At 37.1% G+C, this 24,280-nt stretch overlaps 1 protein-coding gene across 3 annotated transcripts in view; it reads left to right on the top strand.

Annotated features, from left to right (window-relative positions):
- Positions 1-24,280, top strand: part of SORBS2 (sorbin and SH3 domain containing 2) — a 79,251-nt gene that overhangs the window by 41,163 nt on the left and 13,808 nt on the right. For 2 of the 3 annotated variants that reach the window (XM_010178843.1, XM_010178844.1), the window contains 8 exons: positions 8,526-8,578; positions 9,142-9,329; positions 11,870-13,429; positions 16,396-16,484; positions 19,085-19,131; positions 20,356-20,470; positions 20,568-20,696; positions 22,265-22,468. In XM_010178843.1, coding sequence (XP_010177145.1) covers positions 8,526-8,578; positions 9,142-9,329; positions 11,870-13,429; positions 16,396-16,484; positions 19,085-19,131; positions 20,356-20,470; positions 20,568-20,696; positions 22,265-22,468 — 2,385 coding nt within the window. The remainder of the gene's footprint in view (positions 1-8,525; positions 8,579-9,141; positions 9,330-11,869; positions 13,430-16,395; positions 16,485-19,084; positions 19,132-20,355; positions 20,471-20,567; positions 20,697-22,264; positions 22,469-24,280) is intronic. The other variant, XM_010178845.1, reaches the window with a different exon arrangement.

The raw sequence follows: 24,280 nt of genomic DNA, 5'->3' as shown, positions 1-24,280 counted from the left end.
TCTCTATTTTTTGACCATAGGATTTAAAATATACTAATTCCATTTCATATGCTGAAGTGGCTTTTTAATATGGTCATGCCTGCTTGATGCATATTCCTTACCTCTGCTCAGCGCTTGCTTCAAGACAGCAAGATACAGAATTAACATGCTTTGTGAGAAGACAAGAAATGAGCAAAAGCAATACTGATAAAATTATGTCTTTATTGCTGATCGGATGGGCAATTTCTTGCCTATGCTGGAGATGACAATCATTTAAACCATCTTCTTAACAAGAAATCTTTAGAAGCATTAACTGTACTTAAGTAATGCAGTGATGTTTACAGATATGGTTGAAGAGCCGTCTTAGCTTTAAAAGAGTAATTTTAAAATGTTGAACATCTTCCAGTCATTGGAAGAACAGCAACCAAAAGAAAAACATTAGAACTACCATCCAATGACAGCTCTTGAACAAGAGTATTCTCTGTCTTAAATACCATCTTGATTCTTTGATTTTATTCTGTTCCTTTCCCCATACTTGTTTTGTGTTTGTGTGTGCTTGTTGTTAAAGTGACATGGCATTTCTAGCACTTTGCTCAGTGTGTGCCTTTTCCTTCCCTCTTCCTTCACAACTGACTCCAGACTGATCGCATAAACCCAGATGACATAGATTTAGAAAATGAAACCTGGTATAAATTCTTTTCAGAACTGGAGTTTGGACGTCCGGTAAGTGAGGACAGAATATTAATATTTAAACATTAGGAAAAATATTTTTATAATGAGGAACTAACAAATTACCAAATTTGGCAAACATATGCCAGAAAAGTTAATATTATTTTTCTTTTTTTTAGAAAGGTCAATAACATCATCTCATGCATATAACTTTACTTTTCAAACGGACCCTTAACTTTTCAGAGTAATGGCTTTAATAGCTTTGTGTTAGACAAATAGTAGTGTGTAAATATTTAAGAACAAGAAAAAATGCATGTTAAACAGGAATGTTTACTGGTCTCTCTAAATTTTTTGCATTTGGCTGGATTATTTTTGAACAGTCTTTCAGAATAGAAAAACATGTCAGTTTGCATTAGGGATGCTAAGTTACAAATTGTGTATTTTACTTGAAGGAATGTGTCTAAATTTAAATGCACGCAGCCATGTACAAACTGCGTATGGCAATCAATACTGAGACTTTATCTTTTTTTACTGTCTTTTATGCATACATGCAGAATACATATTTTGTCGCTGAACACAGAGATACAGGTTTGCTGTTTTCAAGCTGGACACCTGCTTGCACAACCATACTTCAGTTCTGCTCTGATTTTCACAAATCCTCAGGTCCAAAAAAAAAAGGACTCAGGCAAACATGCTACCTTAGTCCTACTGCCAGAATTTACATTTAAATTTATAAACCTGAAAAGCTCCATTTGGTCGAAATGCCTAAACATCAGAAATACCTCCGTTTTTCACCTTTTGTTGCCTAGGCACTCACAATTCTTCTGCAGATACCACAGGCTTAATTGATTGTAAGCACCAAAGGCTGTTTATACAAGAATAAAACAGTAACGTTGTCCTCAAAGCAAGACTGAGAACTAGGTTTCACTTCCTTCCTGCCCAGTGCCTTAAGGACTGGGTTGGAGATGCACCTGCTCCTGCTTTTGCACAAACCTTCCCTGGCTCCGTGGAGCTCAAATTCTTTCCTGTACACTCTTAACATCTTTAGGAAAAAGGATAACATATGTCTTCATCCCAGAAGAATGTCTGACATGGTGGCTAGAGTACTTCCCAGGGAGGTGGAATATGTGAGTTCAAATCCCCTCAGAAAACAGAGGGAAGTAAACCCAAGCAATCCCTCAGTCTGGTTAAGTGCTCTCATAGTTCCCCAGGATACTGGGTGGCTTGAGGAAAAAAAACCACAAAAGCACCTGTCCACAGGCAGGAAATGCCTGGCATTTGAGCTTGAGAGTATCAAGATTTAAAACATTCCCATTCTTACCTTTCCCTGTTAGCTAGCAATTCTCTGGAGCCCTCCTCAGGGTGCTAATTACTACCATGCCAGGCTACAGCAGGAGCCTGAGCACTTCACACAGGGCCCTGGAGGGCACCCCAGGAGCCAGACACTTCAGTCCCTTGTAGCTGGCCATAAGCCAAGATCAGAATTCCCAGCTACTTCACTGAGAGCAGAAGAGAAAGCAAACCACATACATTATTTTAAAACTTTAATTTTTTAAATCATAACATTTCAAAAACTATCCCATTGAATACCACCTGAAAATATTTTTTTTAAGTTAGATATTTCTGGGTTTAATCTGTTTAGTGGTCTAAAGTGTATCACATTTTCACTGATTACCTTTTATGTGGCCATTCAAGCTGTTTTGTCATTCCTCCTTCTAGGTGGGCAGAAACAGTCCAGATACATTCTTCTGATGAACTATATGTCAACAATATTTTACTGATGATAACCTGAGAATAGTGTTTCCTGTAAGATAAAGTATATTGACATCTCCCCTGCAGAACATAACGGATGCTTCATACTTTTCTGTCTCATCAGTATTAAAAATTGCTAGTATTTATTCAACCATTCCAGGTGTAAATTTTACCACCTAAAGTTAGTAACATTTTATTAAGACGCTTATAATTTTATAAGTATTGTAACATGTTCTTCCTTCCATTCTACCCATATGTGTCACTCTTTGTATCTGATGTTGTCAACACTTAGTTTCTAACTGTCACCTTCTCCACATTTCACTCCTTGCTGCCATTGATTCTACTCCATTTCATCTCTACACTTCTGCTTTTATGATGCAGCCACCTAAAAAGCTTTTGGATTATGTTCAAGACAGCTCTTCCGGTGTTTCCAATGAGGTAAATGAATGATTCTTGTTCAGATTAATCTCTTGGGAAGAAGGGTTGGTGTGCACACCATTTATGTCTTAAGTTCGTTAAAATTTAGTGGTTTCCTTCTGATAGCTATGAGGCATTTCTAATTCACAATCATTGTATCTTTGTCTTCGTATCTTTCCAGATCACTAGTGCATTTGGATGTTGATCTTATTATCCTAGGAACTGTGAGTCCTTATCCCCAAAACTTGTCAGAGATTAACACTCAGAATTACACAACAGCCCATACATCTCTAACTCTATGACAAATTCTCACTTCTTCAGAGCTGGGCAAGTGCATTGGTTTCAGACTATTTTTTAATTAAAATATCTGACTGCAAATTCTGTATGTCAAGCGAAAGCCTTTGAGGCTAAGCTATCATTTCACCAATTAAGTCTTTATGACTAAGGTTGCTAATCAGGGAATACAACAGGATTCATAATCCTGTTGTAAATTTATAACTACAGGATTGACAGTTACTGTCTTTACTCCAAATACAATGCACAAAGATCAGGTAGTGGGCTGTCATTGCCCTACTCTGAGTGGGAGAGATTCAGGCTTTCATTCCTCCTCCTCTCCCTCCCCATTTTTAGAGTGTTAGGGCAAAAGTCAGTGAATCCTGTAATGGCAGCTTTACTTTGTATGGTGTCTTTACTTCATTCATGTTTATGATTCATTCTCATCTTCTGTAGTCTCTCCAAAAATTAAATGCAAATCATGGCCTTAAATTGTTAATTTAAGTGACTCTGGTTTCATTTTAAGCTCTATAAATCTGGGAAAAAAACCTCATAATTGTGACATTTCGGCCCAGTTCTTCAAGACAGTAAGCTTCTAAGCCTTCACTAATACTTGGGAGTACTCAATAAGTCAGAGAAGACAATTTAAAAGCCCCAGCATGATTATTTGAAATATTATCATGTTCAGTAGGTCTGGGTGAAAAGGCTATTAGGTAACACTGGTTTTCTCTTTGTTTAATTTACAGAGTTATTTATCTTTTATTTTGAAACTTTAAAAATCTTTATGGTAAATCATGTTCAAAAACTGCAATAAATTAAATATTTTTCCAGGGAAGGGGCCAGAGTGGGTGGGCAAATTGGGTTGTGGGGATATTTCAAATTAACAAGTATTAGAACCATCATACAAACAAGCCTGTTTGTTTACAACTTTTGCCTACATTTCCTAACTTCATTTTCAGTCACCATTAAAGCCTTGATGCATGAAGATGTTGACTTAATTATAAATATATATCTGTGTTTTTGAGTAGAACCAAATCAAAGTATTCAACGAGGTCTGTATTTGGTAGTTTGGGGTGGTTGTCTCCAATATTTAATTATTTTTGTCTGTCAGCCTTTATCCTTGTAGGGCAGTGTTGAATATTCTAGAAGATGCCTAATTAGCTTTGGAGGTGGGGGAGTGGGAGAGATGTGTTCTATTGAGCCACCTGGAAGTGGCTTGGAGGGATCATGGGTCAATAAATGCCCAAGAGGTGCTAGGACAGCTACAAACAGTGGGACCCCACTCTTGGCAGTAAAAAACCAACCATACCTAGTGTTTGCTTTCTGCTTTCCCCCTGTATGCTGTATCACTGTGGCTCTACCTGTGGGTAGAAGTTATCAACTTCACACAGGCTATAAATAATAACATATGCCTGTGGTAAAAAACAGTATTGTAGAATGTGCAACATACTGTATCTTTCATATAGAAAAAAAATCAAAGAAGGCATAAGAGAAAGGACAAAAAAGGTACAAAAAGTTGCACTCAAGGTGATAAGACTATCTTAAAGGATGGAAAGCAAAAGCTATGTAATAACCCAGCAGTAAATTTTGGCATGACACTCACTTCTTGCTGTCTTAGACTCATCACTCACACACTTATTTATGGCTTGGGAAATGCTGTGGATAAAGAAGTTTTCTGTGGTTTGGTTTCAGTTGTGTGACTTCCCCTTCCATAGGAGGCAGTGAGGAGCTACACGGCCCTTGGCTTGTCCATCGTGGTCTGTGCAGCCTTGGAGCCATTACAAGTGGTGGAAAGTAACCACTGCCTCATGGCTGTTTGGCCAGTACCATGTAACAGATGGTCTCGGTCCAGTCTCTGATGGAAGGGGATGGCACCTGTGCAATAAAACCTGCAATGACAATTAATCTGCAATGTTTGTATCACTACATGCATGTTCTAATAGAGATCACCTGTGAGCCCGCGTTTACTTCCTCTGCTGGTACCAGACCATGGCAGCAACTGGTCAGCAAAGATGAGGTTGGTAGTTGATAAGACTCTGACATTTTCCAGAGCAGGCTCAACATGTGTTTTGTCGGTTGTGTAGGAAAGCACCCAGACCTGAGGCCTTTGCTTCACTCTGTTGTGTAAAAATGTGAGGAGAACAGTGGTTACACTTTTGGTGTGAGCAACTCTGCTGCTGGGTCTTACGGTTTTATTGCAGTTTATTACAGTTTTATTTACCTCATGATATAAGATATGTATCTTAAAATCAATGAAGTTAGGTACTGATGGGAGAATTGTCATAAAGTAGTTTTCAGCTTTCAGAGGGTGTAAAGAAAAACTTGAAAGTATGAACTGTATGAACAGTAAAGATTCAGGAATAAATACATTCTTCAGACTATATTTTGAAAAACAAATACCATGATCTTTTGTTTAGACAGAATAGGTTAACACTAATACACTCATCGAGAGCCCCATACGCATTCCAAAAATTGAGAAATAAATAGGGATCATTTCCTAAGTGCTAATAGCAGGTTTATTGTTTGTCTGAAAATATCTGATGATCATCAGCACACCTACATAACAGAACTGGCTTCAAAACACAGGCTTCTAGTAAATCTCCTGTGGAAAGGAGGTTTGATTCTTTACTCCTTTCCTACAGCAAGTGTTATGGTTTTGTTTCACAGTACCCTTCTCTATAATGTTTAAGTCCACTGACTTCATGAGCTAGGTTACAGTACTTAAAATACTTTGGTCAACAATTATCTGTTTCTGTTCTTCACATTCAGAGCCACAAGTCAGTTCTTAAAGTGTCATACTTTGTTTGTTTATCACCTAAGAACAATGCAATGACAGATGATTAAAAAAAAAAACAAACCTTGAAATCTGTGTTTTCTAGGAAAATGACACTTCTAAGAAATAACTTCACATTTGTTTGCAGAAAAATAGGTTGATTTTAGCAAATTTAGCAAGCAAAAATCAGATGCTGTGATAAAATTTGATTGTATTCCATAGTCTTGTGTATTCTCCCGTCATGGAAAAAAAGCACATGTGGAGCACCACTGCACAGAAAGCCACCTTGGAAAGTGAAAGGTGCCCCACTGAGAGCACCATCCTCCTCACATCACTGATACACGCTTCCTTATTCCTTGAGAGCTGGGGCTATGTCCCACCACATAACCTTGCTCCTCTTGGAGGTAACAGCTTAATTCCCAGACTGTGTGGCAATCTCTCATACACAAGCTGCAGATGAGTGTTGCTTGAGGACAAGTTAATTTACAAAGAATAAACACAGTAGTAATTCCTAGCAGGTGGACATATTGCCATAGATACTTTTTTAATGCCACTTTCTCCATCCTACTGTAGTGCACACCCTGTGGGTTGCATGCACGTCATTCTCTACTGTAATTGAGATGCAGATGACTAGAGGAGAGCGCTCTTCTCTAATGTATCTGAAGGTTGTACTGGATGAGCTGAAAATGACTGCATGACAAGTAGCCCTTTTTATTAGCATAGCACTGAAGTAATTTTTGGAGCTTTTCTTTCTAGCTCCTCTCTTTTGTCCATAGCACAAGTTACTGGAACAGACTTGTATGCTGCCAGAACTTGTTTCTATAACCTGAAAATTCGTGATACAGTGCAGCAGTGGAAGGATAAGGATGAGAAAAAGAGGAAATCTATTCTTTTGGTATCCCATTTTATTATAAATAACTGATCCAAACTGGAGCTTATGAACATAACAGTATTTAACAGCTATAATATTAGTATATTAGTAATAAGTAGTAAGAAATATTTGAATACTTGTCTAAAAAGCGAAGAAATTTCTGTTTAGAAAAAAGAAATGCTTTGAAACCCTATGCAGAGATCCCCTTGAGTAAGTTGTAAAGGACTTACTTTCTATGGAAAGTAACTTTAAAGTCCTTGAAATATTAACATTTCTTAATTGTCTGCATGTCAGCTGCCATGCTTACCAAAAGCCAGAAAGTTGTTTTTTTACTCAGTTTTTAATGTGATTTAAATTAAACTATGGTTAAAAATTACTGAGAAAATCAGAATTACCTTAGCTCAGATTTTAGATAACATTTGATCCATATTGTATCAAGTTTGGGTGGTTCTCCCTGCCAAAAGTATAATAAATTTCAGTATAATTGAGAAATCAAAACTTCAGTTAGTTTTCTGATGTTATCCCTTGGTATGTGATGCAGATGTTAAATAATGAAGCCTACTGATAAATGAACTCTGACTGAACAATCATATTGCCTTTATAGTGCCCCTCTGTATAAGTAGTTTCAACAGTTACTCCAGAATGTCATTTAAAGTATACAGTCTCATGAAACCTGTTCCCAAATATTCTTAGCCAACACATAACTTCTAGAAGTATACGTGTCAGTTAACAAATCTGGATGAAGTCCTCTTCATGAACTTGCAATCCAAATCACTGGAAAATAAAAGAATATCTAACAAGAACAGCCCTTACACAGGCCATGAGTTATTTCTGCAGTCCCTTTGTACAGAGAAAAGTCTGTAAAGATTTTTTCCATACAGAGAAAAAGTCTAGAAGGTTTCTGTAGAGAGAAGAATAGTTCCTGCAGCTTACAAATCTGTATGATAGTTCTATTTTCAGTCCATTGGGTTAGCTCTGAAATTACATGCCAGGAACTGAAAACAAGTTTAACCTTTGAACCGCACTGCTTTGTACCCGTTGAAGAAATACCCGGGGAAGAAATACCTGGGGACCGTGCAGTTCATTCTAGATTCATACCTAGTTACCAGAATCGTATAATCTGATGCAGGCTTGAAATGTATGAAATGGTTGATTTAGAATTAGTGATCAATTAAAGCTGGCTTCGTATTAATAATAAAATTATGGAGCAGTGCTCTATTCCATCGTCCACAGTTCATGCAGTAGCTACTTCCATAACTCCATAAGCAATGACTGATGTTCTGTGTTAATGTTCTGTTCTTACCAGGAACATAAGATGGTCAACATCTGGCCACAAACATCATGGGTTTTCAAAAAAGTTTCAGGCTATACCTGATTGTGGGATTTTGATGAGGGGTGTAGAGGAAGCTCCGCAGACCACATTTGCACCTGAAGGATTTTCACATTTTTATGTTTTCATACTAGAAGTTCATTTCAGCTGTTCTGTATCTTGTTTTTGAAAAAGGTATAGAGAAGTAGGACTTTGGACCATTTTTTATTAGTGCTTTATAACAAAAAACATTACTGAAGTAGAATATGAAATGAAATCTTGAGATGTTTTTTTAAAATTGCATAACTGTTCTCATGAAATATTGCAGTATCTATGCTGGAGTGCCCAGGATGTTAATCATCACAGTCTGTTTTTACAGGATTTGTCACAAAATAGCAATCATAATCAAACATGATAAGCAGAAATTGTCACCCTTTTTTCAAATAGAGACGTATAACAGATTCATGTATTTGTTTTCACAGACTTCCTTATATCATCACTATTCAACAGACAGAGGCTTGGACAGGCCCTCTAGGTAAGAAATACAATACGTGATTTCAGTAGACACAGATTATACAGCCTGATGGGTTTTTTTGTGACCTGAAGCCAGCAGATGTTACAGAGTCAGATTTTAACATTCAACTTGTCAGCTGCTGACAAAATGGTGAGATACTTGGAGAGGGTGTTCATATTTTGAAGGTGAAGTGCAATTTTACTATTGTTTTGCAAAGGCTTACTGTGTGCATTCAAAATAAGTCAGGCTGTATTGAGTGTTCCCACTGATATCCCTGAGCTTCTGTTTAAAAAAATACTCTAAAAAATCTTGATGCATTTATTTTCAAAGCCTTCACTGTGAAAATGTCATTAGCAATTTTGTACAAAACTTTAAAACAATCAAGTGAAGAAGAAATTCAGCTTTTCTGTGAAATATGCTGTAAGATGTCTGAGACCAGTGCTTTCCTCCTTTTACCTGTTTGTGGTCTATTTGTTCTGGCATCATTTAATCTATAAACCAGTTATATAATTATGAGCTTACTTTTTAAATTCCTGGATTCTGATCTCAGAATTAGACCCCTCCTAATACTCTTATTTCTATAGTTCTGCAAGTACTGCAAGTGACTACAGAAAAAGAAGGAAGTCAGAACCTACTGTAAGTCATCAGAGGGGGAACAGCGATCAGAACGCAAACAGGCCCAGCCTGGACCGTACAGATATGCAAGGCCCATACACCACCCTTAGAAAGCCTTTAACTAGCTCGTCTCCTTCTTCTCCATCAAGAGCAAAAGGTAAGAGGAGAGCATATTTGTTGGCAAAAAACTACTACTGATGTGTCATACAATACATCGGTAGTAAATGCAGCTGTCTACTGTTGCTCAGTGCAGTTTACTGGGAGATTTTCATATATGAAGGCACAGCTTTGGGCCTTTCAGGAAAAGCTAACTTGTTTATTCTTATGTGTGTAATATTAAACTGAAAAGCTGGATTTGTAACAAGGATTTTCCAGATTTTGTCAACTGCTTATTCTAACAAAAGAAAATTGACTAAATAACAACTATGATTTGTACCACAATATATAAACCCATAAAGTTTTATTAGTTTCACTACTCTCTTATTAGATTATTGTGATTTTAAAACCATTTTCAGTGTATACAGAAAGTAAATCAAGACAAATAGCGTATAAGATTAAAGATGTGTTTCCAGAATAGTAAACCTTCCACACCTATAGCTGATGTCTTAGACATTGTCAGTTATCGGGACATAATTTAATCAAGCAAACATCCATGGTCTGATTTTTTATCTTATTAATCCTTGAAGCATTTAGTGCAGCATATACACTCTAATTAGCTTCTTTTTCCAAGAAACTGGCCATTGGGTTACTGTTCTCCATGTCTCTCCAGAAAACCGATATTTGAATCAGTTGTTGGTTTGATTTTGGGGTTTTGAGTGGGTTTTTTTAGCAAGATAAAAGTTTCCAGTAAAATATAAGGTGGAGGTAATATACAGAGTCATGTTGTATGCAGTATGTATCTTTTATAGTTACACTTTCTAATCGACCTATAGCTTTATTAGGAACTGTATAAACCTTTATAAAAAGAAGTCAAATCTCACTGAGAAGAATGTAATTTTCAGGCTGCAACAGATTGTGTTAGGCAAAGAAAAGCAGTGAGCAATATTACGAGTGAAGTGATGAAAAAGTAGATGTATTTTAAACGCAGTGTTATAGCAGTAATTTAAAAAGTGGGTATACTAAACCATTTGGGGTACTAGGTCAGGCAATGAAAAGTTGTTGAATTCCATTTACCTGCATTTACCTTTGACTAGGATAGGATAGGATAGGATAGGATAGGATAGGATAGGATAGGATAGGATAGGATAGCATAGCTTATCACTCTCTACAACTACCTGAAAGAAGTTCAACTCACAAGTTACGACCAATAGGACAAGAAGAGGTTTAGGTTAGACATGAGGAAAAACTTCTATGCTGAAAGGGTTATCAAAGACTAGAACAGACTGCCCAGGGAAGTGGTGGAATCATCATCCTTGGATATATTTAAAAGTCTAGATATGGTTTAGAAGTGGGCATGGTAGAGTTAGATAACGGTTGGACTTGTTGATCTTAAAGGTCTTTTCCAACCATGATTCTTTGATTCTATGACTACACCACCAATAATGAGCATTTGCCATGACTTCAACACTTCCTGTGTTTGAAAATACTTCCCTTAAGATTATCTACCACAGCTAATTAACTTTTGGAAGGTGACCTAGCTGTTACACTCCCTTCTCTCCCAGCATTATGAAACCTACTAGAATGTTACTTTTTCTTGGAATTAACCCTTTTGTTAAAAGCGGCCCATTATAAGCTGTTTGATCAGCATTGATTTTGAACTGAAGTGTTTCAGTTTCTAATCCCAATTCAAACAGTTCTTCTACAAAGCAGGTTGAGCTGTTTGAAGCATGTGTCTTGAACTGAATGTTGCCACCTGAGACCATTTTTGAAAATTCAGTGCAAGTATGAGAGACCACAGCTCCAAATTTGTCTCATAGTGACTTTTAGATCTAGCATGCTTATAAAAATATGTCTTAAAACTTACTCGAAAATTCAGGCTCTGTTATGGAAGTCCTGCTAAGGGTTGTCGTTTCTTCTGTGTGCTGGTTAGGCTCAGTAAACTGATACATCTTCCTTTACACTCATATAGCAGCTCCTCAGCCATCTTGTTCTGCCCTTTGTAAGCTGTAGAAAACACCACTCCCTTCAGTGCTATCACACAGGGAAAAAAAACTGGAAGAATTTTGGCATTTAATCTCATATAAAGATTTCTCTCTGTTTTAATTATCTTAGAATATGCAGTTGCTGTGAATTCTCTGAGCATTATCCAGGTCAAAAATTCTAAACAGCTTCTTTCAGAATACACAGGTGGAAAAGTCAGTATTTGATTGAGGTCTAGATTTGTCATTTGGCTTCATCTTTAAATTCATTGCAGCTTTTATTGTCTGTTGTCCTGCCTTGAAATCAATATTAGTGCTTGTTTTCTTACATTGCTCTGGCGGGGGGGGGGGAGAGGGTAACATCTCCATAATTTGTAAGGAATTCTTTTTTGATGTTCAAATAGTCATGAATATATTTTTATAGCTGTAAAATAACTTAATTATTAGCTCTGCTGCCCTGGGCTGTGGCAACCTATGTGCTGACCTAAGTTGAGAGATGCATTAATTGCTGTCTCTTTTCTAGTCTTTCTAATACTTACTGATGTTAATTCCAACTTTCTGAATCTTTTAATTTCTGGCAATATCTCTTTTTCACCATGCTGCTCTATGGATTATAAAGGTGGGGATATTAGCAAAGTATATCCATCCCTTTTAAGTTATTCAGTGCACAACCACAACACCTCAAATGAATTAGATTACTGTAGCACTTACAGACAACATTTAGCTGTTCCAAACGATTCAAGAAGGGCCATCAGCTACAAGAATGGCTGGCAAATGACTCGTCAAAATGCAGAAGTTTGGAGCAGCACAGAAGAAACTGCTTCTCCAAAGAGAAAATCTCGTAGCTATGATGATCTGTTGACAGATGATCGTGATGGTTTTCCCGATGCACAGGGCAAGTCTGAAAGCATGGGCTCTCTGTTATGTGAGGAGGACTCCAAAGAAGTTTGCTCAATGAACTGGACCTCCCGATATGTTCCTGAGGGCCATGGTAGTGGTAGGTCAAGAGTTCGTCACAGATCTGCGCATGATGCCCCAGGTTTCTTAAAAATGTACAAAAAGATGCACCGCATCAATCGCAAGGACTTGATGAATTCTGAAGTGATTTGTTCTGTGAAGTCCAGAATACTGCAGTATGAAAAAGAACAGCACAAAGGTATTCTTCAAGGCTGGAGAGAGTCTTCTACTGAAGAGGTGCCCAGAGACATGGTGCCAACCAGAATATCTGAATTCGAAAAATTAATTCAGAAGTCAAAATCAATGCCAAACCTAGGTGATGAAATGTTGTCAACCGTTACACTAGAGCCTCCTAAAAATGGCTTATGTCCAAAGAGGCGATTTTCTATCGAATCCTTGCTGGAAGAAGAAAATCAAGGCAGACATCCCTCTCAGGTACAACGAAGCTACAAGTCTAAAACCCTGGTGCCAATTCATATTGAAGTGACCAGTGATGAGCCACAACGATCACATATGGATTTTTCAGACAGTGACCAAGATGGAATGGTTTCTGACCTCAGTGACTTTATCCAGATAGAAGGGTCATCCTTTTGTAGTGAAAGTGACTTTGACCACTTTTCCTTCACATCATCTGAAAGCTTTTATGGATCAGGCCATCACCACCACCACCACCACCACCACCACAGGCATCTCATCAGCTCCTGCAAAGGGCGATGCCCAGCGTCCTACACCCGCTTCACCACCATGCTAAAACATGAAAGGGCTAAACAAGAAACCACCGAAGATCCAAGGAGACAGGAAGCAGAATCTGGCCTGTCTAAGATAGCATTCCTAGTCAGTCCAGTGCCTTTCCGGAGGAAAAAAAGTGCAGCTCCTAAAAAACAAACTGAAAAGAAAAAATGCAAGTCATCTGTATTTGAAGCTCTAGATTCTGCACTTAAAGATATCTGTGACCAAATTAAAGCTGAAAAAAGAAGGGGAAGCTTGCCTGACAACAGTATATTACACAGACTTATTACTGAGCTGCTTCCAGACATTCCAGAAAGGAATTCATCCCTTAAAGCTCTGAAGAGTCCCATGCACCAGCCTTTTCATCCACTGCCTCAAGATGGTGCTATCCATTGCCCACTGTACCAGAATGATTGTGGAAGATTACCTCTTAGTGCCTCTTTTCCAGACATGGACGCAACCAACAACAATGATAGTGCACTGTGTTTCCAAGGTGGATTCACTTTCTTCCTCTATCCTTGTGATTTCCTTATCCAGCCTTGTTCCCTGTATTTCCCTCCCTTTCTCATTTCATTTTTATTTGTGTAGTCTGTAAGAAGCTTTCATCCCACAAAGTTATTAATGAAGGATGTCATTTTTACGTAGGTGATGAGGAGAGATAAATTTGCTGTCTATTCACAAAATACAGTAATCTGGAAAACTGGAGTAATGGTGTATTTCAATTAATATATAATTAGTTCTGTTAATTACAATGGTGTTATTATGCAATGTGGGTTTTTTTTTCCGCAATAAAAAAACTTTACAGAAAGTGAATGCATGCATCATAAGATGCATTCAAATAGAAAACAACATGCAGATAGGCCTTCCTTTAATATTAAAAAAATCTGCATCTGAAACTTGTACTGTATAGATTTATTACATGTAAATGATGAAAATGCTGTTAATTCTGCCACTATCATAGAAATTTTATTCTGTTTTCTTATGAAAATGCACTGATTCCACTGGTTTATATTACATTTTGTGAATAGACCTTAAGGTCATTTTAGGACATTTCTACTTTCACTGTTCAAACAATACAATTTCCAATTTCTGTGGCAGCAAAACTAGTTCTTCTCATAGAATTTCAATATATCTATGAAGTTTTGAGAAATTTCCTATCCTCTTAGAAGGGAAATTCTCAATGATCGAAACTTGAATGAAATTGCCAGGGTGAGTATAACTTTTAAGTAAGTCTGTCTTGACAGTGATCTTTAAAGTTACTACTTTGAGTTGTTCATTGCTCTGCTGCTCTTCTTCTTAGAAAGATTGCTTGGGCTTAAAATGTTTTTAAGTTTAACCTTGCAATATTAGAAGAACCAATGACAGGAGTGCACAAAGGTGTATCCCAGATGATTTAGATTAGTGTCTTTGGCAAGTCTGTAATTTATTTCTCTTTTTAAATTGTAACATTTCTGTGTTAAAAAATTCTGCTGCTAGGCACAGTCCTCTGTGACATAGCATCTCAGAATTTAATGACATTACAAAGCTATTCCTGAAATCACAAATGGATGTAAGACAGAATGTCTTTAATATATCAGTTATGCAACATTTGATCAGGCCCATCACATCTTTTTCCGTAACTTTTGCAGTTACCACACTAGTAAATATGTATTTCAAGAGAAATCAGAATTGAAGCTGTTCCCATCTGTTCCTAACTATTTAGACATATTGAGAACAGGGAGATTTGTTTAAAAAAATAATAAAAAAAATTTAAAGGAAGTTCAGAATTTAATTAGTCATACTTGAGGCCAGATCATGATTAACCCTAGCAGGCAGTACAACACGGTGAGACTGAAGTTGTTGGAAATTGCATTGGTCACACATCACAGTTGCTAAATGAGAATTTGAAAATAAGGAAATCCACGGTGCAGAGTAAATGGGGATTCCTAATGGCTTCTGTGACCCTGAAGGAGCCTGACATGAGGGAAGTGGCACACACCGTCACGATTACTGTCCTAAAGTAGCATGGAGAATGAGTACAGCCGAATATTCCTATTGACTTCCAGCAGCAGCAGCCATGACCGAGCTCTGCTCCTAATGAAGTTTCATGTGTTGTTGGTCTGCATGTGCCTCTTACAGCCACCATCCACATGGGGGCACTGAGGCCATGGCAAAAGACAGCAAAAACTACCGCTGGTGACTGCATAGGGAGCCGTGTAGGAATAAAGGAAATTGTTTTTTCTAAAGTTGCTGCATTTTCACTTCTTCCCTCCCATGACCTTCTCTTTCTGCTAGAGTTTAAAGAAAAAATTAATAGATGTGTTTGGAGGCATTATATCTTTAGGTTTATGCAGTGAGCAGAGCTCCTCATTCATAGACACATGCCAGATCAAGAAAGCTGTCCAGAACTGTGACTGTCATATACTTGTTGGTGATGGCATGCTTGAAACCAATGACATAAAAAATACAATTATCTCATTTATTTGCCTCCACTGTGTTTATCAATAGCCTCAGGTTTTTGTGACTGAGCCAACAGCCCACTGGAGAGCATTTACATCTTTCTTCTGTAAGACCCCAAAATAACCGATGAGATGCTTTCCATTCTTTTTTTGCCACTTGTACTTCTTTAGAAATGTATGGGCTTGGTAAGAACAGATTGTGTGAGTAAGTCAAAGGAAGACAAACATCAGCCATATGTCTCCACGAGCAGGTATCGCTGTGGCAGTAGGAGACTAAAATAGTAGATCTCAGAAATCAAGGGGCAGTTCATTTCATCCTCTGCTCTGAAATAATTCTGTTATATTTTCATTGCCCATTGGCAATTGAAGAGATATAAATAATCTAAGATTCTTCTTTTATTAAAACATGGTAAGATGTATTCACCATCCTGTAATAAACATTGGTAAACTGTGCTTTAGAGTAAATCTGCCACATAGATTGGTGACAATCATTTGTACTCCATCTCTTAAAACAGTTTTTTTAATGGAATAACATCCTTTTAGATTTCCTTGTGCTGCCTAACACGAGCCCCTGGTAAAGTAGAAATGCATCTTAGATCACTTAGGGGTAAACCATTTTTATTCACTATATTCTCATTGAAGCATGCTTTAATCATGTTTTGTGCATGTAATTATGTGTTTATACTGTTGGCATTCTGAAACAGTTTCTTGCAACCTGATGAAGTAGCGGTACTGTTGCCGTGTCTTCCGTTTGGGCCAGTAGGGCTGCATCCCTACAGTGAGGCATAATTTGCTATCTCAATCCTCTATCATATATTCTTCTGCTGGGGATCAGAGGAGAGCTTTTTTTTTCCTTTAAAGGTGCACTTTAAACATCATATCATGTGCTTTTCTTTCCATTAAAAGTAAAATAATAGATTTCAATATCTCTTTACTCCCCTAAATGAAAGCAAGCAGCATCACAGATTTGAATTATTTTGTTTAATTTACCACAGTTTCACATAATTCCTGTTTTCAGTAGACCAGGAGTCTCCTGGAAGCTATTCTTCTGCTTTCACTGATGTGGGACGATGTACTCCAAGGGACAGAAGAGGAACTACAGACAAAGAGGTAGTGAAACAACAATAAATGATGCAGCGATATCCATACGGAAAATTGGTAACATATCTGAGAAAACATTCGTGTTGAGTTTAAGACATTAATGATACAGACCAAAGGAATGGTTACTTATCATCGTATCATCAGAAGAGACAGCATCCTTCTTTTTCGTTAAGGAGATTAGTACTTCAGGAAATAAAGATAAAATCAAGATAAGATAGTTTACTAGTTATTGATAGGCTCTGTCAAAGTTGGCCAGAGTGAATATGTTTGGGACAGAGAAAAACAGCATATATGACTGAGGAAAGGCATTTTTGAGAACTGGAGCATTACACAAAGAACGTGCCTCAGTAGTTTCAAAACTGATACAAGGAACACCTATAATTCACTATTATTTACTTTTCTTTAGAAAAAGCAAAAACACTACTGTCACTGTGTTAGACAAAACCACTTATCCTAAGAGCAATCTGTAATTTCTGTAACAGTTGGTGACTGTAATTATATACTGATTGCTTATATTAAAGCTTTGGAAGAGAAAATGGAAACAGGCATACAACCTTTAAAGCAACACAAAGTATCACTGACAAGTATACACAAAAGAAAGGAGTATATCACTCAGTATCTTAAGAATATTTCTAGATCTATAACTATAAATGCTCTCCAAACAGGCTTCAAGGATTTTGTTCAACAATTAAGTACACTTACATTAACCAACAACTACAGGCCATAGATTGTTAACATTTTCCATTTATGTTTATTAAAATATGGCACAAAGTCATGGCAGCATAAAAGAGTACTGTATTTTAATTGCTAATATTTATGGGTTTGTTCTGGATCATCTACCTTGTTAAATAGTGGTAGAGGTCAGAACTGGTTACAGGATCTGAATTCAGATCCACTTACCCCCCATTGACAGTTATATTGCTGCAATTCAGTTAAGATTCTGATTTCAAAAAAAATACTGTTCATTACAAAATAAAGATTTAAAAAGTTCCAGAGGCCATATTGTGTGTTAACTTTTAAAGAATTATGTGACACTGAAAGTCATCTTTCAATTTGAAAATATGTTAAATACTTACACTACAAGCCATTCTTAACAGTACTGTAATTTAAAAAGATTAAATAAGAGGGGCTTCTCTTTTCCAATGTGTTTTGTACATGTCAAAGTGTTTTGTATTTAATCAGATCCACTGTTCTTTTAACATTATTCCCCTTCTTCCATTATTTGCTGTAGAAGTTCCAGTACCAGCTGTACCAAAATCAGGAAAGAAAGAAAAGGGCTTAAAGAGTTGATGATATTAATATGCCCTCCCATCTACAAGACTATTTTTAACAACAGGAAAGAACAGAAAAATGCTTTTAAATATAGGCCATCTTATTTGAAGGAGACCTGTAATGGAAAATTGTGTTACTATTATAAAATGCAAGTTTACAGGATCCCTGTAATAACTTTGGCAACTTTTTTAGTGTAGCAGTACCAGTGCTGTAGATATGCTAAATTGCCTAGCCCTCAGATGGCAAGAAGGGAGAGAACCCAGTCAAGAACATCTGGCCTTGAAGAAAGGTAAAATGCAAAACTTACAAGTGCCCCTTTTTATTCCTCTTATAAAAAGATGTGTACCCTTACATCATTACGAATAGTATCTCTAAGAAATAATGTAATCAGCTCATTCTAATCACTAGTATCTCCTAGGGAGAGGTTTTTAAAAATGTAGATACCTCATCTGCACAAGTACTTGCAGAGAAAGACTAAATCTCTTTACCAAATATCCTCACATAATACTGCTAATCGCTTCTTGCACCTTCCTCTGAAGTATCTGGTGCTGGTTTTCCCTCAGAGGCAGACACAGGATGAGTGAGGCTCTTGGGGCAGATCACAGTTCATGTTTTCAGCACAGCTTTGAAAACGGTGACAGGATAGGTGTCAGCCACACAGGTGAGGAAAGGTAGGGATGTTGTACAGCTTTATTGTTGAAACAGTCTTGAGCTTACTGATACTTGGTGATAGAGCTTGATAAATGTATGAAAGGAATGATACGATGTGATTGCCTGTGACAGAAAGAGAGCTGGACAGATGACTCACAAGATCACTTCCAGTCCTATGTTTCTCATACTTTCTTAAGACTATGAATGTGATTATAGAAATTTAAAATAATCCCAACGTTTTTCCAGCTGTCAGAGTAACGTGTCCTTTATATATACACACACAACGTGATGCACTATTTGCATTTGAAATTAGCCTAAAGAGAACAAGTTTTTCAGAAGAATCATCTAAAGTGTTAGAGAATATTAAGGATGTGAATTGCCATTGTACCTAGGGATCTAGTTGCCTACAAGTCACATTGGCATTTAGTTATCTTTTTTAACCTGTAGTTCTTTTAAACATAAAATTGCAAGGCAGTCTCTATTAAATTTTAGCCGCTATTTCTATTCTTAAAACAAACACCTAACTGCCTTTAAAAAAGGAAGCTGTGTATTTAATTGCCAGTTACTGCAAGAACCACTGTAAGGCACATGTCTTTTTGGCTCTTGGTTACCTTTTTAAAAGCTGAAACATGTTGACCATATAGTAATACTGCTGGAATATATTAATCACTTTGCCTACTTTTCAGAAACTGCCAGCTAGAGCTGTGTATGACTTTAAAGCTCAGACTTCTAAGTAAGTACTAGACTTTTTATTTATTTAAGAATTCGTAATTCAAGAAAACTCTTTCTAGCACTTGTGGTAGCTAACTGCTGTTCTAGCTACTTTCAACTGCAAATGCCATGGAAGCAGAGGACCCTGCTTGCCATCACAGTGATCTCTTCATTAGCAAACTGTGTAAGAAGTTATTTTGTAATAAAAACATCTTAAACTATTCCATTCTCCATTGTATTTGTTTGAACACATGAATGGCTGTGCATCTGCAGCCTTTTAGAGCATGTGTCCTTAGGGTCACTCACTGAACGCTCTTTGCTGTGAATAGTATTTAGGTTACACAAGGTACAGTGTGTAAAATACTGTCATAGATAGTGTTCTTAGCAAACTTCTGTATAATGCTTCAGCATCTTCCTGTCTGTCTTAACATACACAAGCTCTCTGCAGGATGTGACATGTCCCATAACAAGGCAAACCACCATAGTCTGTAAGAAAAACGAAATCAGGAGGCACTGTTTTAGGATATGAGAGAGTCAAAGTAGAGTGCCTATATTTCGTTCCTGCTGCTGTTCTGATGATCCAGGGCATTTAAGCAATCTTTAGATATGGTCAGGCATTGATACTAGAATTACATTAGCTACAGTTGGTACAGCAAAAAACTTCCAGGCCAGGATCTGAAAATGTTTTACATTATTTGGATAATTCTTTTCTTTGGTATCCAACAGTAAGCATACCACAGGCCCTGGGTGTCAGAAATGGTGAGAACATAAACCTGTGTTCCTCATGCTTCTCACCAAACACCCAGCTGTGCTGCTGCAAAAAGGTAGTAATAGGCCATAGGGATGTGGGATATATTCTATAGTTTTCCCTACTGATTTCATAAAAAAACAACAAATACACCTCAGATGCCTGTCATAAAAGCAGCATCTAAACAGGCGATCCAAAAGACATCATACTTGCATGCAGACCCTATAGTAAGTGCTCTGGTAGTAGCTACCAGTACTTCCTTGGAATCACAATGTAAAATAGGCCTATATCACTTACAGATAGTACCTGGGATTCATAAATGTGAATAATATATGATATTATCAAATGATAGAAGTACCACAGCTGTGACACTTTTTCTTCAGATGTTTAGTTGCTACATTCTGTTTCAGTTCCAAATTGTAAAGATCTCAGAAACTATGCAGGTAGAGGAGCTAAATGTAAAGCCGTAAACATCTGATCTCAATAAATTTGTTACAGAGAGCTGTCATTTAAGAAAGGAGATACTGTCTATATCCTCAGGAAAATTGATCAAAACTGGTATGAGGGTGAGCATCATGGAAGAGTTGGAATATTCCCAATTTCTTACGTCGAGGTTTGTTCTTTGTTTTAATTCCTCGAATTAGTTTGGGTAATAGGTCCGCAAACTGCACAGGAGTGATGAAGATCTGTTTTTTTCTCTTTTGCTTTAGAAACTTTCTCCCCCAGAAAAAGCACAGCCTGCCAGGCCACCACCCCCTGCACAGATTGGAGAGATTGGAGAAGCTATTGCCAAATATAATTTCAGTGCAGACACAAATGTGGAGTTATCACTTAGAAAGGTATGGTTTAGCACTATCTTTAGCAAAATACCATTATAGTGTCTACTGCTCACAAATTTATTATATATAATCTACTAACTAGCCACCTACATTTCTAGTTTTCACTTCAATTATCCATTTCTTTTTGTAGTAATTATTTCTTGTTGTTACAGTTATCATGATAAGGTTTTTGATATGGAAGGCATAGAAAAATACAGAAAATAGAGAATATAGAAAAAAGGTTGATGAATGTCCCAGTTCTTGCGAATATTTCGTTCAATAACAGTCAGGTTTTTATAACACTCTCTTATTTTTTCTATGTACATCCTGGTGTTTGTATATTAGTACACATAAGCAAAATAAATGTTTCATTTCTGAGGTCTGAGAGACACTGGAATATTACTGCTGTAGAGAAACTTTATTATTGCAGATATTATATGCTTAGTTGTGAATAATATATACTTGTTATCCACTGGAAAGTTCTGCCTCTTACATTTTTTCTTTTTTAAGAATTAGAGTTCATAGAACTTATTCAGTGTTTTTTTTGTTTGAAATAAGAGTAAGGATACAGGTTTTTGATGCTGACCTAGAACCTAATCCAGCATCACTGAAGATAATGGGTGTTTTTCCACTGATCTGAGATGGGTACATGTTAAAGAGGTCTAAAAAATATCAGGAATAGGAACTTGGAGAACTAGAGGTTGGGGATAGTTTGAGGATTTATTTCTTTTTAAAATTCTCTCTTATGCTTATTGTGGCAGTCATAACCTTCACAGTCCAGTTTTTGTTTGTTTTTTTAAGTTAACATGCACTGGTTTTCTTTTGTTTCATCTCAATAAAGATAATTTTAAGGTACTTCACAAATCAGCTACAGAAACAAAATTACAGAGACCCAAGAGAAGACAAAACTAATAGGAAAGTATTTTTTGTAAAAAGCATATAATGTAAAACAAAGGAGGGGATAGCTTGTGAAGTTTTATCACAAAGTAAAGTTTGAATAGAAAGTTGGTATTTTCCATTTCAGTTGCTAAACTGTCTAAAAACAGTAAGTGAGCCACTGCCCATCTTTTTTTTTTCTTTTTACACCAGAAAAGCACTTCTTTTTCTTATCTTTCCCATGAATTCAGTTACTAAATTTCTACCTTCACTTATTCCGGTTTTACTAATAGCAAAGCATTTGCATGGATTTCATTGTTTAACTTCTATTACCTTTATGGAAACATAGGCATAGCAGTCACTATGCATATTACAGTTAGGGTGTTAGCTGGTATTTTGGCCAACAATTAAAACAGGTTGTGTTCCCAATAAAAGTTTAAATGTTAATCCATCAACCAAGAGTAGGAGACTGCTTGACATTCCCCTCTGATAAAAGTATAGCATTTGCAGTCCATGACTAGCCCCCATTTTTCTGGAATGGTAGTTGAATACATGGTTTTTATAACTGAGAGGAGAAATGTGAAAATGGAGACAATTCTCAAGACTGATGGGAAAGAGCACTGCAGGGAAAGTAATACTATGTGTTAAAATAATATCTGCTATTAAAAAAAACCTTGTATCTCCTCATAACTCATTTTCATAATGCATTTCAGGGAGACAGAGTTATTCTTCTTAAGCGAGTTGATCAAAACTGGTATGAAGGTAAAATACCAGGAACCAACAGACAAGGCATCTTCCCTGTTTCCTATGTAGAAGTCATCAAAAAGAATGCATCAAAAAGTGTTGATGACTACCCTGATCCTCCAATACCCCAAAGCTATTCTAGTGACAGAATACACCAATTAAGTTCAACTAAGGTATGGATTTTTTTTTCTTTGCTATCACCCCTACAGTGGGTTTAGAAGGACTTGTAATTTTTTGGTTAACATAAGATAATACATAATTTATGCATTAGGCACACTACATTTTCTTTCCTGCATAGGTAGAATTGCATTACTGCCTTGTTATTAAAGTATTTTAATAGTCAAGTGTGTGTCTTACATTGTGCCAGGATTTTTGCTCTTTTTTTCATTAGCTATTACATTATTGAGAGTAGAGCCAGGCAAATTGTGGGCAGAAAAGTCAAGCTGACAGAATAAAATTTATTTGAGAATAGACAGAATTTGAATATTAAGAATATGTGTAGCAGACTTTTCACAGTGCAGCGTGCAGGTGTTCCCGTAACACAGCTGTCCTAAAAGCCAGCAGTCCCATAGGCATGCAGAGGGCAAGAGAGGGCAGTTTGTGTGGGGATGCAGCTTGCCAGGACCAGTTCTGTGCTGGTCAAAGCCAAAGAGAGCAGCTAACGTTTCTATACTGCAACCTTCCTCTTTTGCCATTCATGCTCTAGGAGGAGGCTGTTGGTACAAAGGAGGTTCTTCAGAGTGGTACGACAACAGGGACAGTACCGTCTCATTTAGTAGTAAGGCAAATGTCATCACATTGTCAATGAGCTTGGATTCAGACTTTGACAGTTGTAATTTTTCACACCAAACGTCTGTCATAGGTTCTGAATTATTTTCCTTCCTAGTCTATATGACCACCACAAATCATACTACACAAAGTTGTAAAAAGATTCCTGCATTCTGATTTATCGTTCGCTCATGAGATTTCACAGTCATCTGTCTGAGGAACATAACCTCTTTGGCAGTGAAGGAAATTAAGAAAGTTTATGCATGCAAACTGTGATTAGCATTAATGTATTATTTATTTGTAACGTTCAAGATGAAAGCTTTTTAAAATCTTCCTCTTTACCTTTGTTGTTTACCTCTTCAGCATAGGTGGTGGGTTTTGTATGTCATTATGAACTTCTCATCTTGCTATTAATCTCTATTTGTTTCAGTTGGTTTTGCCCCCTTTTCTACTTTAATATACATGGTGCTCATTTAGATGCTTCAGCTTTGAGATAAGTTCCACGTTTACTTGCAGCTTTGAGGACAGCTACCAAAAGGTGTCATTTATAGACAACAGTGGCCTCTGAAAATACTGCTTACAACTCCACAATATTAGCTGGTTTTGGATGGTTGCTAGAACTGGTCTGGTCTGGTCTGGTTTTCCAGAATGTGTCACAGCAGAGAACAAGCTTCTCCCTCTCCCATTCCAACAAAACTGTTGAGTTGAAACAGGATCAAGTCCTGTAGCTGCAGACTAAGATATTCCTAAGCCAGGGCCCCTTATTATTATGGGAATCCAGAGATTCCTGAAGACAAGTCAGGAGTATGAGACAACTTAGGTGCTCCATGCTACAGAGCTGTCTCTACATTTGGAGATGCCTCTCTCCCCATTTTCTATGGAGCAGGCTTCTCTCTAAGACACCCTGCGGCTAAAGCTGGTGTTTGTGTAGCCCCTAAAACCCTTTTCGAGCACAGGTGATGCTTCAGAGCATTTACATTCAGCTTACAAATCTGTCACGCCACTATTATTTTGTTATTTTTAAGTTAGTTTTCTAGGGAAGGAAAGTGGAAGAAGCCTTCTTTGTAACATGGGAAACTGTTGCAATCATCTGGTTCTAGCATAATTCAAACAAAAATAAATTAAAAGAAGAGCCTTTACTGACACTCTTAAACAGACATCTTTCTTAATTCAACTGTGTTCAGAAATGGCAATACCATGTAAGAAGACATCTTGTT

Source organism: Mesitornis unicolor, unplaced genomic scaffold (genome assembly GCF_000695765.1).
Source record: "Mesitornis unicolor isolate BGI_N332 unplaced genomic scaffold, ASM69576v1 scaffold38292, whole genome shotgun sequence".
Lineage (NCBI taxonomy): Eukaryota > Metazoa > Chordata > Aves > Mesitornithiformes > Mesitornithidae > Mesitornis > Mesitornis unicolor.
This window is presented reverse-complemented; position numbering and strand designations above follow the sequence as displayed.